At 35.3% G+C, this 16,142-nt stretch overlaps 1 protein-coding gene across 1 annotated transcript; it reads right to left on the bottom strand.

Moving 5' to 3' along the window:
* Positions 1-3,455: 3,455 nt before the first annotated feature.
* On the bottom strand, positions 3,456-16,128 carry LOC127859015 (deoxyuridine 5'-triphosphate nucleotidohydrolase-like). The gene is made up of 6 exons (XM_052396401.1): positions 15,901-16,128; positions 10,413-10,504; positions 8,891-8,935; positions 7,387-7,461; positions 6,629-6,699; positions 3,456-5,569 (listed from the first exon to the last, which is right to left on the bottom strand). The coding sequence occupies exons 1-6, from the start codon at positions 16,068-16,070 to the stop codon at positions 5,513-5,515; spliced, it is 510 nt and encodes a 169-aa protein (XP_052252361.1). The 5' UTR covers positions 16,071-16,128; the 3' UTR covers positions 3,456-5,512.
* Positions 16,129-16,142: the final 14 nt, after the last annotated feature.

Genomic DNA, 16,142 nt, shown 5'->3' with positions numbered 1-16,142 from the left:
TTGGCTATTTTAAGCATTCTTGTCACAAAATGTCACTCTTATTAAACACAAATTATTGATCTTTGGCATATTGTTTGCAAAGGAAACATAATTTAATGAATCATTAAAACTCTTTTGACTCTGGCCCCCAAATTCTAGGATGATTTTCAGGATTTCTGCAAATTGACACCCCTGATCCCTCCAACTTTGGCGGGGGATAAAAAAACCCAACTTGAAACAATAGATTTATATTTTAAGGGTGCTGGATGTATCATTAAAAAATTAAAATAAATAATTTGTTAACTGAAATAAAATATTTTTGTAAAGAAAGTATACGCTCATCAGTTCTGAGTGTGTGATAGACTGGTTTAGTAACACAGCTATGTAAGACTTAATTTTTCCTGATTGTCTGTTGTACAGGGATAAAATTTAGCAGTTTGACCATTTACGACACGAAACAAGCCTCAAGTTTGTCTGAATTTAGCGCTAACACTAACATATGACCCATAAACCCTTGCCAAATTATTTATTCATTCATAATCAATGCATTCAAGAAAAACATGCCATTGATAATTTGTATAAACTGAGTTGTATTTCCATCTTATTGAAAACAGCAAATATGCACATTATAAGTGACCTTATGGTTATTTTGATTACACCATTCCATGTGTGTTTAATGCAAATCTGTTTTTCAAAAAAGAACAGCTGCAGATTCAAAAAAGATAAAAATTCAAAATGATTGTTTAAATACATCAACAGCTGCTGCCAGGACTTGAAGGCACACTCTTATCTGGGATGAGACTTCTTGAACCACCAAGCAATTATCAGTGTATCGAACATCCGCCTTGAGTGCTATTAAATATCATATAGCTAAATATTGTAATGAAGTTTATTAAAATAGTAATATAAACTTATTTTAGTAAATAAAAAACTCCTTTGATGATATTGATAAAATTGAAAAAAAAAGGTGTCACATATAAACAAGAGCACCGCCTTGCGGGTGCAGACCGCTCATCTATTTTCTTTTTAAAGGTGAAGGGACTATCATTTTCAATCACAAAGGAGGGAGGGGTGGATAGAAGAGGGGTGCATTGTGTGGGGGGTGTGGACATTTATTACATTATCTTCCAAAATGCGAAAAAAAGGAAAAAAAAAATCGGGGACGGGGGGGTGGGGGGGGGTGGGGATTCTTGGGTGCGATGGTTGGACGGTATTTCAAAAATAAAATAATAAAAATAAATATTTGTGTTTTGTAACCGTTTCAAAAAACATAAATTGGGGGGGGGGGGGTGAGGTGGGGGGGGGGGGGGTATAGTGTGAGGGTGTGGTGGTAATTTGTGATCTTAAAAAAAAAAAAAAAAAAAAAAATTTAGGGGGGGGGGGGGGATTCGGGTGGGGGGTGGGGGGGTGGGGGGGTGTTTCTTGGGTGCGATGGTTGGACGGTATTTCAAACATAAAATAATCAAAATAAATAGTTTAGTTTTTTAACCGTAAAAAAAAAATGGGGGGGGGGAGGGGGGGGGCACGGGCGATGGTTTGGGTGGAGTCTATTATGGTATGTCAGGTAAGAGTAGTTTTGTCAAAGTATTAATCAAATCTAATCATAAACAAAGAAGTTATGGCAATTTTAGCAAAATTTAATAATTTGACCTTGAGAGTCAAGGTCATTCAAAGGTCAAGGTAAAATTCAACTTGCCAGGTACAGTAACCTCATGATAGCATGAAAGTATTTGAAGTTTGAAAGCAATAGCCTTGATACTTAAGAAGTAAAGTGGATCGAAACACAAAATTTAACCATATATTGAAAGTTACTAAGTCAAAAAAGGGCCATAATTCCGTAAAAATGACATCCAGAGTTATGCAACTTGTCCTTTTACTGTACCCTTATGATAGTTTGCGAGTGTTCCAAGTATGAAAGCAATATCTATAATACTTTAGGGGTAAAGTGGACCAAAACACAAAACTTAACCAAACTTTCAATTTTCTATGTATAAAGGGCCCATAATTCCGTCCAAATGCCAGTCAGAGTTACATAACTTTGCCTGCACAGTCCCCTTACGATTGTTAATAATGGTTGCAAGTATGAAAGCAATAGCTTTGATACTGTAGGAATAAAGTGGACCTAAACACAAAACATAACCAAATTTTCAATTTTCTAAGTATAAAAAGGGCACATAATTCTGACAAAATGCCAGTCAGAGTTACATTACTTTGCCTGCACAGGCCCATTATGATAGTTAGTAAGTGTTTCAAGTATGAAAGCAATAGCTTTGATACTTAAGGAATAAAATGGACCTAAACACAAAACTTAACCAAAATTTTCAATTTTTTAAGTATAAAAAGGGCACATAATTCTGTCAAAATGCATGCCAGAGTTATCTAACTTTGCCTGCCCAGTCCCCTCATGATAGTAAGTAAGTGTACCAAGTTTGAATGCAATAGCATTGATACTTTCTGAAAAAAGTGGACCTAAACGCAAAACTTAACCAAAATTGTCAATTTTCTAAGTATAAAAAGGGCACATAATTCAGTCAAAATGCACGCCAGAGTTATCTAACTTTGCCTGTCCAGTCCCCTCATGATAGTAAGTAAGTGTACCAAGTTTGAATGCAATAGCATTGATACTTTCTGAGAAAAGTGGACCTAAACGCAAAACTTAACCGGACGCCGACGCCGACGCCAAGGTGATGACAATAGCTCATAATTTTTTTTCAAAAAATAGATGAGCTAATAAGCATGTATGTTTCTACACTATATACAAGCATTCCTAACACTTTAATAAAATCAAAACTCATTTCACTGATTGAAAAAACATTTGCAAGAGAGGTGTTCTTATCTTGCTCTTTATACTAAAAGTGTTTTTTTACTACCGGTAATCAGATATAAGATAAATATAACATTAGGACTTGTCTTGACTTTTGTGCAGCATTTACTTTTCTTCGGAATAACTTAAAATATTTAAACAAATAATGGGTGTGCCTATGGGTACTAATTGTGCATCACTAATAGCTGATCTATTTTTATATTGTTATGAAAGCGATTTTATGTTAGAATTTTCAAAAACTAAACAGCCAGATTTGATTCGAAGTTTTAACCTAACTAGTAGGTACATTGATGACATACCCGGTACCAAACTTAGATAACCCATACTTTGAACAACATATTCACAAAATCTACCCTAAAAAATGAGTCTTAAATAGATTGTGTCAATCCAATACAGATGCTGCATATTTAGACTTACATCTAACTAAAAGGCCCCTTTAATGAACATTTGTACATGTAAGTTTCTTTTTCTTCTTATGGAGAATATTAAACCTTTATTTGTCCAAGTATATGGAGAATATTAAACCTTTATTTGTCCAAGTATATGGAGAATATTAAACCTTTATTTGTCCAAGTATATGAAAAATCAATCACTTCAAAACGAGAACGTCCTGATTGGTCTTAACTGGAGCATCAATTCAAAAACAAACAAGTTTGCGCAATATTTCTTTATTAACTTTCAATGAAATTAATTTGCAACTACATGGAAATGTTGGCAATTATGGTCACAATGTGTTTTCTTCAGATCTTTGACTGCCTTACATGAAATTTCAAAAATTACATACTTGTAACAAAGATAAACTATGTTTACTGAACACAGCAGGTGACATGATTACATAAATTGGCAATATGTGAGATGATAAAAACAAAGAATAAACACAAAAGGGAAATTATCCAAACATATATTTGTACATTTATATTAGAACACACTTAGGAAGTTTCTCTCTGAACACAAATTATGAAGAAAACAAGATATGTGTCACAGACACTGATGTCCCCCACCACACTTAATTGGACACCTACAAATCCCCTATATAGTCGATAGTTGACAAAAAAGCTAATAAATCGGCAGAAACTGGTTGCAGTCAGAATTCCTGTCTTTACCATCATATCATCACGACCGTTATTCAACTGTGAAAGTTTGAGACATACGCGCCCAGTATTTACAGTACACAATTTAGGGACCATTATTTTAGTGAAAAAACAGACACATTTCTGCCTTAGCTCATAGTAGCAGAAATTCCCTTCTTTATCAGCAGTGCTTTCTTTGAATCCTTGTACCCTCTGTTGTTTCAGGAAATTTTATTTAAACAGCCCCAGTATTGAGTGTGAGCTTTCCAACACAAGCCATATTACTTGAAAGGGGGGAGGGGGAGGGGGAGAGTTCACGAAACAACTGTGGTCAAAATGCTTCACACCAAAGTAATAGGGGTGTGATTTAAGAAATGTTCAAGCATGTGCCATGCGCATGTTGGAAGATAATACCTCATCACCAAAATAGTTGCCAGAAATACCTAAGAGAGTTACAGAAATTGCCTATCAACATTAGAATAGTTTTGAAGTTACAAAATAATTGTTTTTTCTCATAAATTTTCTTTGGATTTCAATCTTCCGTCTTTCGATATATTCATTTATAAAATAACTTTTCTTAAAGATCATTCAACCGTTAACATTTTAGCAAGATCCACTCTGTAATTATAGAGTTCAAAACACCAGCTTCTGGATGCACATATATACAAACAAGTGCAATGCTTAATGTATCCCACTCCTTGAAGGCATACAAACATTTAAAGGCATGGTTTGCTTTAAATACAAAATTCCTTTTAGTAAAAAATCAAGAAAATTGTGGAAACAATCTGAAATAAGCACAACTCATCTATCTTGAACTGTCAATATTGCATTATTATTTACAAACAGTAATATTACAAAATAACAAAATATAACCATTAAATTATGCAAGATGCACTGAACACATAATGGTGACACTTTTTGTTCATAGTTTGAACATGACATTGAACCAAACTATACAATATATACAGCAAAAATACTTCTACAACTAGCAAAATATTTAAGCAATTATTTTTACAAAAATGCTTAAATCATATGGTCAAATCTGATCATATGGTCAAATCTGACCATATTTCATTTACTCAACATTCCAGAATTCAAATAGAAATAAGCACTTAAATCATTATTTATCAGTTGAAAAGCAAACAAGTAACAACTCGGTATTCTTAGAAATACATTTCAATATAAATGAATGACTATAGATTTAGGACTTGTATCATAAACAGTAATTTTGCAGGAAATAAACATTAATTGCATCAAACCATGATGTTTCAAATACTACTAGTACATAAATTGCATGATGAAAATTGAATACATGATGAAATGCAATGGAGACAATTGGAATATGTGTTCGCAATGCTAGTTTTCATAAAACATCATTAGCTGAAAAATATTTATGGTAAAAAGACATTATACAACTTAAAAGTTTATTATGAAAAATATATGATACATGACGCAGATAATACCATATTTTCATATTTAAATACAAAACTACTGTGAAACATTCTCATGAAAGAGTTTTGATGAATACATATTAGCTGCTAACTGAGAAGCCTTAAGGAGAAGTATTAATTTAAGTCCTGAAATCTGTTTTTTTCAGATCTAGTTTCCTTGTTTTAAGATCACAGTCCATCATCTGCAGCTATTTTGTGCCAGTTGAGCCAAATCCACCACTACCGCGGTCTGTATCGTCTAACGACTGAAACAAATGAAATGCTTTTCCTCCTCTATTTTTTAAAACAACAATTACATGTAAATGCAAAGTTCACAGTTCAGGTTTTTGACAATAATCTAAAAAATGTATCATCATGTAAAGAAAGCGTAAACAAAAAAAGCTATGAGAATTTTGTAGTATTTTTTTAACATGTCCTCCAATATTGGCAAACAATCAACCAATGTAAACATGGTTTAAGTATTTCCAACAATTAATCAAGGTAAATTAAGTGACATCATATATTTTTTACCCACCATGATAGGCCGTATTTAGGAATGTGTTCGTGGATCTTGTGAAATCTTGCGGACTGCACAGGCTAATCCAGGATGACACTTAATGCACATGCATTTAACTACCTTATCTCAGAGCATGGCTCAGTTATTTGCGTTTATCCCCTACCTTTTCAGGAATAGGGTCCCTGCTTTGGAGTTGTATAAATGGCATAATTTTGACATAAACTCGGTAAAGAGGTTATTTATTTTAGCTAACAAAACTATAAAATAATATAAGATGTTTTTTTTCATATCAAATTTTGCAAAGGTTCAAATTATAACGCTGAAAAGGGAGATATATTAAACTTATATTTTTATTAATAATTATTATTTTTTTTTATTAGTTTGTGAAGGGGACAGAATTTTTGCCCCTAAATTGACAATAAACATCACTACTAATTTCAGTAGAAAACAAGAGATGTGTTTGTCAGAAACACAATGACCCCTATTGCGCCGCTTTGAAATAAAATTTCAATATATCATTGGGCAGGTTTAGAAATTATCTCCCTTTTAAAGCTTATTACTTCCCTTGGATTGTATTTTTTTACTTTTGACCTTGAAGGATGACGTTTCACCATTCAAAATGTGCAGCTCCATGAGATGCACATGCATGCCAAATATCAAGTTGCTATATTCAATATTGCAAAAGTAATGGCCAATGTTCAAGTTTTCGGACGGACACACAGACAGACAAACGGACTGACAGTTCAACTGCTATATGCCACCCTACCAGGGGCATAAAAACACCCTTATTCATTGATCTGGGGCTCACCTTTTCTTCTATAAGGTCTGGCAGATATATCCGCTCACAGATCAGCTGGGCTATACGGTCTCCTGCCTTCACTGACAATAGAATCAACTCTTATTTAATCTTCATATATCTGACCAATACGTTCAAGAACTTGAAAACCCTGTAATTTAAATAAATCAACTGGTTAAAACAAGCCCATACCTTCTTGAATTAATGGTTTTAAAGACAATTTCACAAGCTGCCCTGTTCACACATTGAGATCATCAAGGCCCAGTGCAAGACAGTATTCAAGTGCATTATCAACTTTGTAGCTAATTGGTCAAACTACAATATATATCCATTTCAAATGTTTCAATGGTAACATTCCCAAAACACGAAACACACAAAATTTAATTCAGTTTACCTGCTTTTAAATACTATAATGATTTGAAAATAGTATGTTACTTGGCCTAAAGATGAGTTAATAACCAATCTTTCTATTTGCCATATCATGTTTCTGTAGTTGTGTTGCCTCTTCAACTTGCCTCATTTAAGGTTAAAAATAGAGTTAGGTATAAAGATATTTTTAGGTATATATATATTTGGGAGAGGAGTTTGGGGAACACGACCCAGAATGAACCAAGCAATTGTTATACTTAGGAAAACATAATGATGTAGAAAGCAGCTGTAAGTGCCATGCTTGACTGAAAATCATAGCAAATCTTGAATATTCCAATTTAAAGTTTATGTCTTAGAATTGTTTGTTGAATATAGGTCTAGATTTTAGCAGTTACTTGTACCTTCAAAGTCAGCATCTCCGAAGTTGAACATCACCACTCCAACGTTTCCCCGGTAGTCCTGATCAATAACTCCAGCTAAAAATAAAACATTGACAGTTGTGAGAACGATCTCCACTGACAATCCTCAGTTTGACTCCACCAGACAGACCTCTACAGTTACATATTGTAGCTTGGCACAACAGAAATTGAAAGTTTAAACCAAGGCTACTTAATTCCAGAAGTTACAAAATAAGATATTAAAAGTACATTAAGATGGCTGGTTAAACAAATACCAGATATGTCTATATAATTCAACTTAGCTCAAAACCCTGATAATTTGTTTTTCAATCAGTTTAATTTAATTGATCTTCTTCTAAATAAAAAACAAAACAAACAAGAGCTGTCAGAGGACAGCGCGCTCAACTATTCGAGTGCTTGACAGTATAACGTAAGCCATCATGGGGAAATTGTTCATATTAAATAATTTATTAGACAAACTTTCAAAAACAATAAAAAGGAAAAAAAAAATTATTTTTTTTTTGGGGGGGGGGGGAGGGGGTATAGTGTGGGATGTGGTAATTTATTAGATGTTTAAAAAATAAATAATTTTGGGGTGTGGTAATTTATTAGATGATGTTTAAAAAAAAAAAATTGGGGGGGGGGAGGGGGGGAAGGGATTCTGGTAGGGGCGTGGGGTATTGTTTGGGTGGAATCCATGGTGGTATTCACGTAAATGTTGTTTTGTCAAAGTAATAATAAAATGTGATCATAAATAAAGAAGTTATGGCAATTTAAGCAAAATGTTCAATTATCTAAGTGTAAAAGGGGCCATAATTATGTCAAAATGCTTGATACAGTGGTCTGCTCTTGTTTATAGCTTGGGGTCATGTTGGTAAACAAGTATGCAACATAAAAAAGCAATATGTCAAAGGATATAGGAAATATTTGGGGTAGTACGCAAACTTTAACATAGATTTATCAATAATATGCATATTCTAAGTATAAAAGGGGCAATAATTATGACAAAATGCATGATAGAGTTGTCTGCTCATGTTGATAGGTTGGGGTGATGTTGGTAAACAAGTATGCAAAATATAAAAGCAATATGTCAAGGGACAATAAAAATAAATGGGGTAGTACGAAAACTTAAACATTTGCTGCATATTCTAAGTGGAAAAGGGGCCATAATTATGACAAAATGCTTGATAGAGTTGTCTGCTCTTGTTTATAGGTTGGGGTCATGTTGGTTAACAAGTATGCAAAATACGAAAGCAATATGTCAAGGGACAAAGAAAATATTTGGGGTAGTACGAAAACTTTAACATCTGCATGCAGACGCTAACGCCGACGCTGGGGTGAGTAGGATAGCTCCACTACATAGATTTCATATATAATAGTCGAGCTAAAAAAACAAACATTTAAATTCTTAATTTTGAGGTTGAGCATAATGCTTTCTCTTAAGAGCAGAATGCACCAACAAAACCGCTAAGGAAATGTGTTGACAATATATACATGCTAAACTTACCACCAACATCAATGAAGTTTTTTGCTGCCAGACCAGACCTGGGTGCTGAAATAAAACAGTTTCAAAAATAACCAAAACATCACATTTCAATCTGTAAAATTATTTCTAAACATATGTTATAATATAACAGTCTTATCGAAACTTTATAGGGCAGGAACATTTACAGGAACTCTCCCATACTTTTTCAGGAGTGAGGACCATAGCAAATAGTCAATTTCTAGATTTAGAGGTGTACAAATTATTGGCTTTCAGATGACAAAATCACGTTGCCCTAAATTACTCTGAGGTGTCTCTTTGTTTCACATTTTTGCTAACTCATCTTTACCAATACTTGTTTAATATAAAAAAAGATAGTGAAAAGTAAGCTATTTTTACCAGTGTTTATTTTCACCATTTTGGGAATGGGGCCGGGTCCCTTTGCATTGGGAAAATTCACAGCTTTTTGACTAAAATTCAGAAATTAGAGCTGTTCTTGTTTTGATAAAAAAATGCTTCACAATTGAGGATACAAGTGTGTCCAGTATTATATTTACTAAGGTTGAACTTATATGGATAGGAGATGAACAAAATATGGAGATCTAGAACAAACAAGTGCTGTCACCATAGGATGACGTATGCCCCCTATAAAAGCTTTGATAGAAGTTATTGAAATGCACTTAGTGATCCTGTGACCTAGTTTTTGACCCAGCATGACCCATATTCGAACTTGACCTAGATAATGTCTTCAGACCAAGTTTGGTGAAGATCTGATGACAATTGCTTGACTTATTGAGCGGAAACTAATCCACACGGAAAGACTAACTAACTGACTGACGGACGGTGCGATTTTTATATGCCCCCAGAACCTATGTTCTGGGGGCATAATTTTTTTTAATTTTTTTTTTGGGGGGGGGGAACCTTCCAGTGGGAATTTTAAGCTCCCTTTTGAGACAAATATGTACATTTTTCCATTGAGAATGGGTCCGATTACCGGACCCAATTTTGAATGAAAAAAAAAACTGTTTAAATTTGAGGGAAAACAAACGCCTCCGCACAGAAACTGTCCAACTTAAACTTAAAAAGACACCTTTCCTACATTGGTTTAATGCAGGACTTTTTTTCCTTCTTTGGGACCCGCCGAAAATCGGCCCTTTCCCCTCAGATTTTTTTTCCCCTCAGCAGGTAAATTTTCCCCCAGACTTCATTTTTTTCCCCTCCAAAAAAAAAACCAAATTTTTTTTTTTAACTTTAAATACGTAAGTTAACCTGATCCAGTGTAGAAAATATAACATATTGCATAATTAAATTATCTGTTGCCTTGATTTTGTTTTAAAAACAGCAAAATATGTTGAATTGATTATTTAAGACTTTCCTTATTTTCCCCAAAATCCGGCGTTTCGTGTCATTTATTCCCCCAAAATCTGGCATTTTGCGCGATTTTTTTCCCCTCAAAAAAGGCCAGGCCCTTTCCCCAAAATCAGATAAAAATCCCTGGTTTAATGACATATATTACTGGAAGTGAAACTAGCACGTCCATGCTTACCAACTCTTCCATAGCAGCCATCAGGGAGTGAGATCTGGATGTCAGTTTTCACCACGGCCTTGCCACGGGCAGGGATCACAGCATCGTAGGCACTGAAACATCGACAATGAAGTACACATGAAAGATACTTTCGCAATTGAGAAAAAAATTACAACATTCCTAATTGCAGTCTCTAAAATTTTCTAAAGGAGGGAAAGTTGCATCCATTTTTGTTCCATAGATATCAAGGATTCAAATCCAGGACCTCTAGAAAAAGGCTAGTGTGCAATCACAGCCACAAATGTACTCTATTTTACAAAGCCCATTACAAATGCAATATCAGTAACTAATAATTGTCTTATAATTTTATTGTACTTTATTATTATTTTTAGCGTAAATACGACAGTGGAACACGTACAATTTCAGTTGGAACGTCTATTACGAACTGTGTTTAACCCACTTCCCTTTTCTATTGCTGCAACCCAGATTTATGTAAAGACCTAATGCAGGATGTTTATGGTAATGTTGCCAACATGGCAAAAGCTGATCTCTGTGCAATCAAGTGGCTCGCATTGAACTGAACAGAATGACCCAATCTCCAGGAACAGTTATTCAGACCTTTCTAGTTAGTCTGTGAGGCCAGGCTGCGTTGTCTCAATAAAGGGTTAAATGCAAAAAACCTCTATGTACTCATGTATTTGACTATAGTGATAAAATCACAATCTAGTTCGGTGCTGCCGACGTTGAAATCGTGACTGATTTGTTAGGAAACCCACAGACTGACAGGACAGAGACTGTCTTTCATTGCCCAGAAGGAACGAAGTAAAGTTATAAAAGTGATGTAGGTGCCACAAGTTTTGCTCATAGTTTCCGCAACACAGGTGTCAGCATCTTGCACTCAATGTTGGGTGTGCAATGGCCCAGTTCATGGCAGTAGAAACACTTGCAAGGCAAGGGCCAGACACTGTGAAACCTGACCATTTACATGTGCAAAATGTGTTGTTAAGGGATAATACACCACATCATGTAGCAAGTGCGCTGTTTGTGGTAGTTGGGGTCACAGCGATCATGATTTTGTCCACAAAATTCTGACTGTAACAGGCCAAAGATCATGCACTCTGCTTCGCCAATGACACATACCACAGCAACACAGTAGAGCTGCAACGATTCACCAACAGCTCGATTCGATTCGATTTCGATTTCAGACACTCCGATACCGATTTTTTCGATTCGATTCATCTTCAAACCTTGTTTTATCATATATTCACTCTTATGCCTCAAAATTAACATTTCTGTTCAAATGTGATTTCAATAAAACACATAAAAAAGAAAAGCAAATTAGGAATTTCAATATAAAAACTTCTGACTAGAAGATTGTGTTGATTACATAATAATATAAAAAATAAATAAATAATCATAAGAACGTATCTGGAATCAGTTGAATGGTAGTACTATCACTATTATACTTTAACCCAAAACCGCTATAAGCATGTCTACCATTGTGCCATGACAGCATCACCTGTTACCTGTAGGACAAATCACATTCTCTAATAAACTTAACAAAATTCCAACAGAAATAGAACTACTTTTCTGGCTTGCGACTTCAGTAGTTGCACTTGTGCGACCCCTTAGTCTTGCTAAATCAACGTTATGTTTGCGTTTGACATGTTGCATTAGATTAGTGGTTGAGCCAGACTTTGCGTACGCCACATCCGTGAAGCACAGTTTACACTTTGCTTTATCGGTAGGGCTGCCATCCCGAAACCCAAAATACAGCCACACTTTTGATTTTAGCTTCTAAGGCGCATCTGATAATTTCAATTTGTCGGCAACAACTTTGAGCCATTTTGACGCTTTTTCCGAAAGCAGGCTTTTTCCGCTCCATTTTGGGAATACGCCACACTGGAATTTTGGGAATTTTGCGTCGTGAAAACCCCCATTTTGGGAAAAAAATTATTCACAAAATTGGCTCAATTGGGAAAAATTATCGCATGTAAATAGTGTTTCTTATATTTCAAAAAAGCCGTTAACTGGTAAATAAAGACTATTTTGATAACTTATTATTAAAATTTTACAAAGTATTATGAACATGTGTGATAAGTGCAGGTCTTTTAATCTGAATTTAGGGAAAAGGCCTGGCCTTTTTTGAGGTGAAAAAAATCGTGCGAAGCGCCGGATTTTGAGGAAAATAAGGAAAGTCTTAAATAATCATTAACATATTTTACAGTTTTTAAAACAAATTCAAGGCAACAGATAATTTAATTATGCAAAACTTTCTATTTTCTACACCGGATCAGGTTAACTTATATATTTTAAGGTAAAAAAAAAAAAAAAAAAATTTTTTTTTTTTTTTTTTCTTTTGGAATTGGGAATTTTTTTTCAATTGGGAAAAAAACAACCAGATTTGCATTGGGAATGGGGCCGAATTTCGGACCCGTGGCATAGGGCGGAAAAAGCCTGGAAAGTAGACCGTAACGCGCTTATTGATTGGATGACTAAAGTAATAAGCAGCCAATCGCGCGCGTCGTAATTACAGGTAAAGATAAAACCTTCACCTTCCCGTATCAATAGTCAGAATACAGGGTGCTTTACGTATCTATGTATATATATATATGAATATATGTTAAAGAATCGAATCGAATTTTGTAGGTTTGGTATCGTAATCGAATCGAAGCATTTCGAATCGATTTTCGATGAATTGGATCGAATCGTTGCAGCTCTACAACACAGGCTATGTTTACAATCAGTAATGCACCACAGTCAAATGTGTACATTCACAAATCAATATGGTTGCAACATACATGCATGTGCTGCACATCTTGAACATAATGTTTTTGAAGGACGATTGATTGCCTACCCCTCCAAGCCACATCCCATGAGGTAAGTGCTAATGAGGCCCCTGCATCAAGATCATGCATTGTTAGGGCATCCCATACATGATACTTCTAGAATCAAATTTGTCAATATGTCTATGGTTCCTGACACAGGATGCACAATTATGCCCTTGCAGTCTGTCATCTCCCATCTTCTCCCTGTTAAGCACATCAGGATGAGCAAAAAATTGAAAACTTCATAATCGGAATTTTCCCAATTTCTGGGTGTTCAGTGCTAACGTTTCCGACTTGGGCTGGTACCCATACTTTTCCCAATAGGAAATTACCCTAACGTTGCTGCCACTGTTAAAGACTCTGATTAAGTGCCCTACTCATGCCCCAGCGCCCTCACACTACTTTGGGGGAAGGGGTCCGCAGCCCTTAGGAGGGGGAATTTTCGCTGCGTTTTGGGGGATTTTTTTTCTCTCATTATTACATTTGTACATGTTTGCACTATATTCATTGCATTTTTCATAATTTAGTATGTTTACAAAGATTAAATTGAAATAGAATTGAGATATAATAATCATGAGACACATTTTTCTATTAAAAAAAAAAAAAAAAATCAGGGGGGGGGGGGGAGGGGGGATTTTTCCCCCCAAAAGGGGAAAAAAGTATACTTTTCAGGTGGGTGACTGCCGCCGAATTTCGGCGGCAGATTTAATAGATTGAGGGCCCTGTGCCCAAGTGTCAAAAGGAAGCACTGCCAATGCCAGGGTTGAAGGAATGGCTACTTGACTAGTATGATACCACAAGAAATAACAACATTCAGTTAATTATTAATTAGAAATATGTAATTTTTAAAATTATCTAACAAAACCGTTACAAATGTTAAATTAATGTAGCAATTTTTAATTAAGATTATTCATTAATGAACCAAGACTTTTAACATTTGTTTTCTTCAGGTTAATTCCCCGGGGGGGGGGGGATTAAAATGATTATCAAGAGTTATATCAAATTTAGTATTTCCTTAATCAGTGGACTTTTCGTTTGGAAAAAAAAGGCTCATGAATTTATTTTCCCAATTTCATGAAAATGCCGATAAAATTCCCAATTCAAAAGCCATGGGCTATATTCCCAAAAAGTGGAAAAAAAACCTGCATTTTAATACAAGAATTTTGATAAACTGGACACATTTAAATACTAGAATTTGATAAAGTGGACAGTCAAGTTTCTGCATCTTTCCCGTTACTGAAATTTACTGTTTGATACCAATGTATATACAAGAATGACATTTATCATACCCATTTTAGTTTAAGCCTATTTATTTTAGCTCGATTGCATCGGAAGCCTAAGGCTTATATAAACGCTCTCGAGTCCGTTTCCTGGGCCTAGAACCAGTACTTGGTGTCTTTGGGGGAGATGTAAAGAACGCTCCCACGGTGGGGATCGAACCCGTGACCTCCCGGTCACTAGGCGGACACCATAGCCATTAGGCCACGGCGACCTATCATACCCATTTTGATACTGATACTTTCAAATCTATATGCATTTTATATACAAGCAAATTTCTGATTTCAATACCCAGAAGCGTTTTTTTTCACCTGTTTGGGAACAGGTCCTGTTCCCTAGAAATTGGGAATTTTTGAGTCGCGAAATCCTTCAAATTTGAAATTTTCGCGTCGTGAAATCCATCAAATTGGGAAATATCAAAAATCATACAAATACATCAACTGGAATCTATTTTATGTATTAAACAATGCTTTTATACACTATCAATGGCATTCTGGGATAGGGTAGATCATAAGTCTGTATAACAAATACCAGTTTATTTAAAAAAAAAATAAGAACTGGTTTTCCAGATAGAATTAATGGGTATTGCCGCAATATAACTGAAAAATGTTTAAAATGGCATAAAGCCCAATTAAACAATTACTTTGTGTGGCAATTTTAGAAAACTTGTCTAAATTAAAAGGACCAGCAGATTACCATTGTTATAATGGAAAACAGAAATTTAGGTGGAAAACATTGTGTCAAAGGGTGACGTGCTTATTACAAGCAATTTCACCATTTGTCAGTCTCAATGTGCAAGGCGAGTCAATATGATAGTGTCAGTGATAACTAGCCGAGGGCAGTACCGCCTTACCAACTGGCTCGGCTGAAAATTCTTGAAGGGTACCATCATCGGAGAATTTAATTTTCTTTGGTTCATGACGAAACCCAAAGTCTTCAAGACTTTTATGCTTGGCTGATTTCGTTTCGTTCACTTTCTTCAAGTAGTATTTTGAATTGTGACTCATTTTCTGGCTATTTATATAAAAACCACGATGCGAGTGTGCAAAATTGTTGGAAGTAGTTGACTATGTAACTTCGCCGCGAGTATTTTAAGAGTACCACATAAAATCGGCACACCCCTATATAGGAAGTAACCCCCCCCCCCTCCCCCCCGGGGTTAATTCACTTGTTTTAACATCTACGCATTCTGTTTTGAATACATGAAAAAAAAATATCTTAAGTTTTTCCAAACTCTAGCATGTCCCTTTAAGATACTACGCCCAATGTAAACTATAATGGAAAAGTATCACCAAGAAAATTTCCATTGAATCTTTTGGATACAGATTGTTGAATGACAATCGCTTCCTAACGAGTGGTAATTCATGTAATTGGTTTCCCGAATCAAACTCAAAGTTTCATGCCCGTATAAATCGTAACCCGCGGCGAGCTTGGATCCCCGTGTTGGTGTGAAAGCCTTTGCTGTCAGCTTTGCAAATCTCAACACTGGTCCGGCCATCGGGTCGTCAATGCAAGGTTTCTTTGCCAAAGGTTCTATGACTTCAGATATTTGCCTTTCCACTTCGACCGGCATTGTATTGTTTATCGACTTGATTTTGGCGCTTCAAAATGAACAATCAATTTTGCGCGAAATAACACTTACAAG

This window comes from Dreissena polymorpha, chromosome 14, assembly GCF_020536995.1.
Source record: "Dreissena polymorpha isolate Duluth1 chromosome 14, UMN_Dpol_1.0, whole genome shotgun sequence".
NCBI lineage: Eukaryota > Metazoa > Mollusca > Bivalvia > Myida > Dreissenidae > Dreissena > Dreissena polymorpha.
Note: the sequence above shows the minus strand (reverse complement) of the source record. Positions and strands in the feature narration are given on the sequence as shown.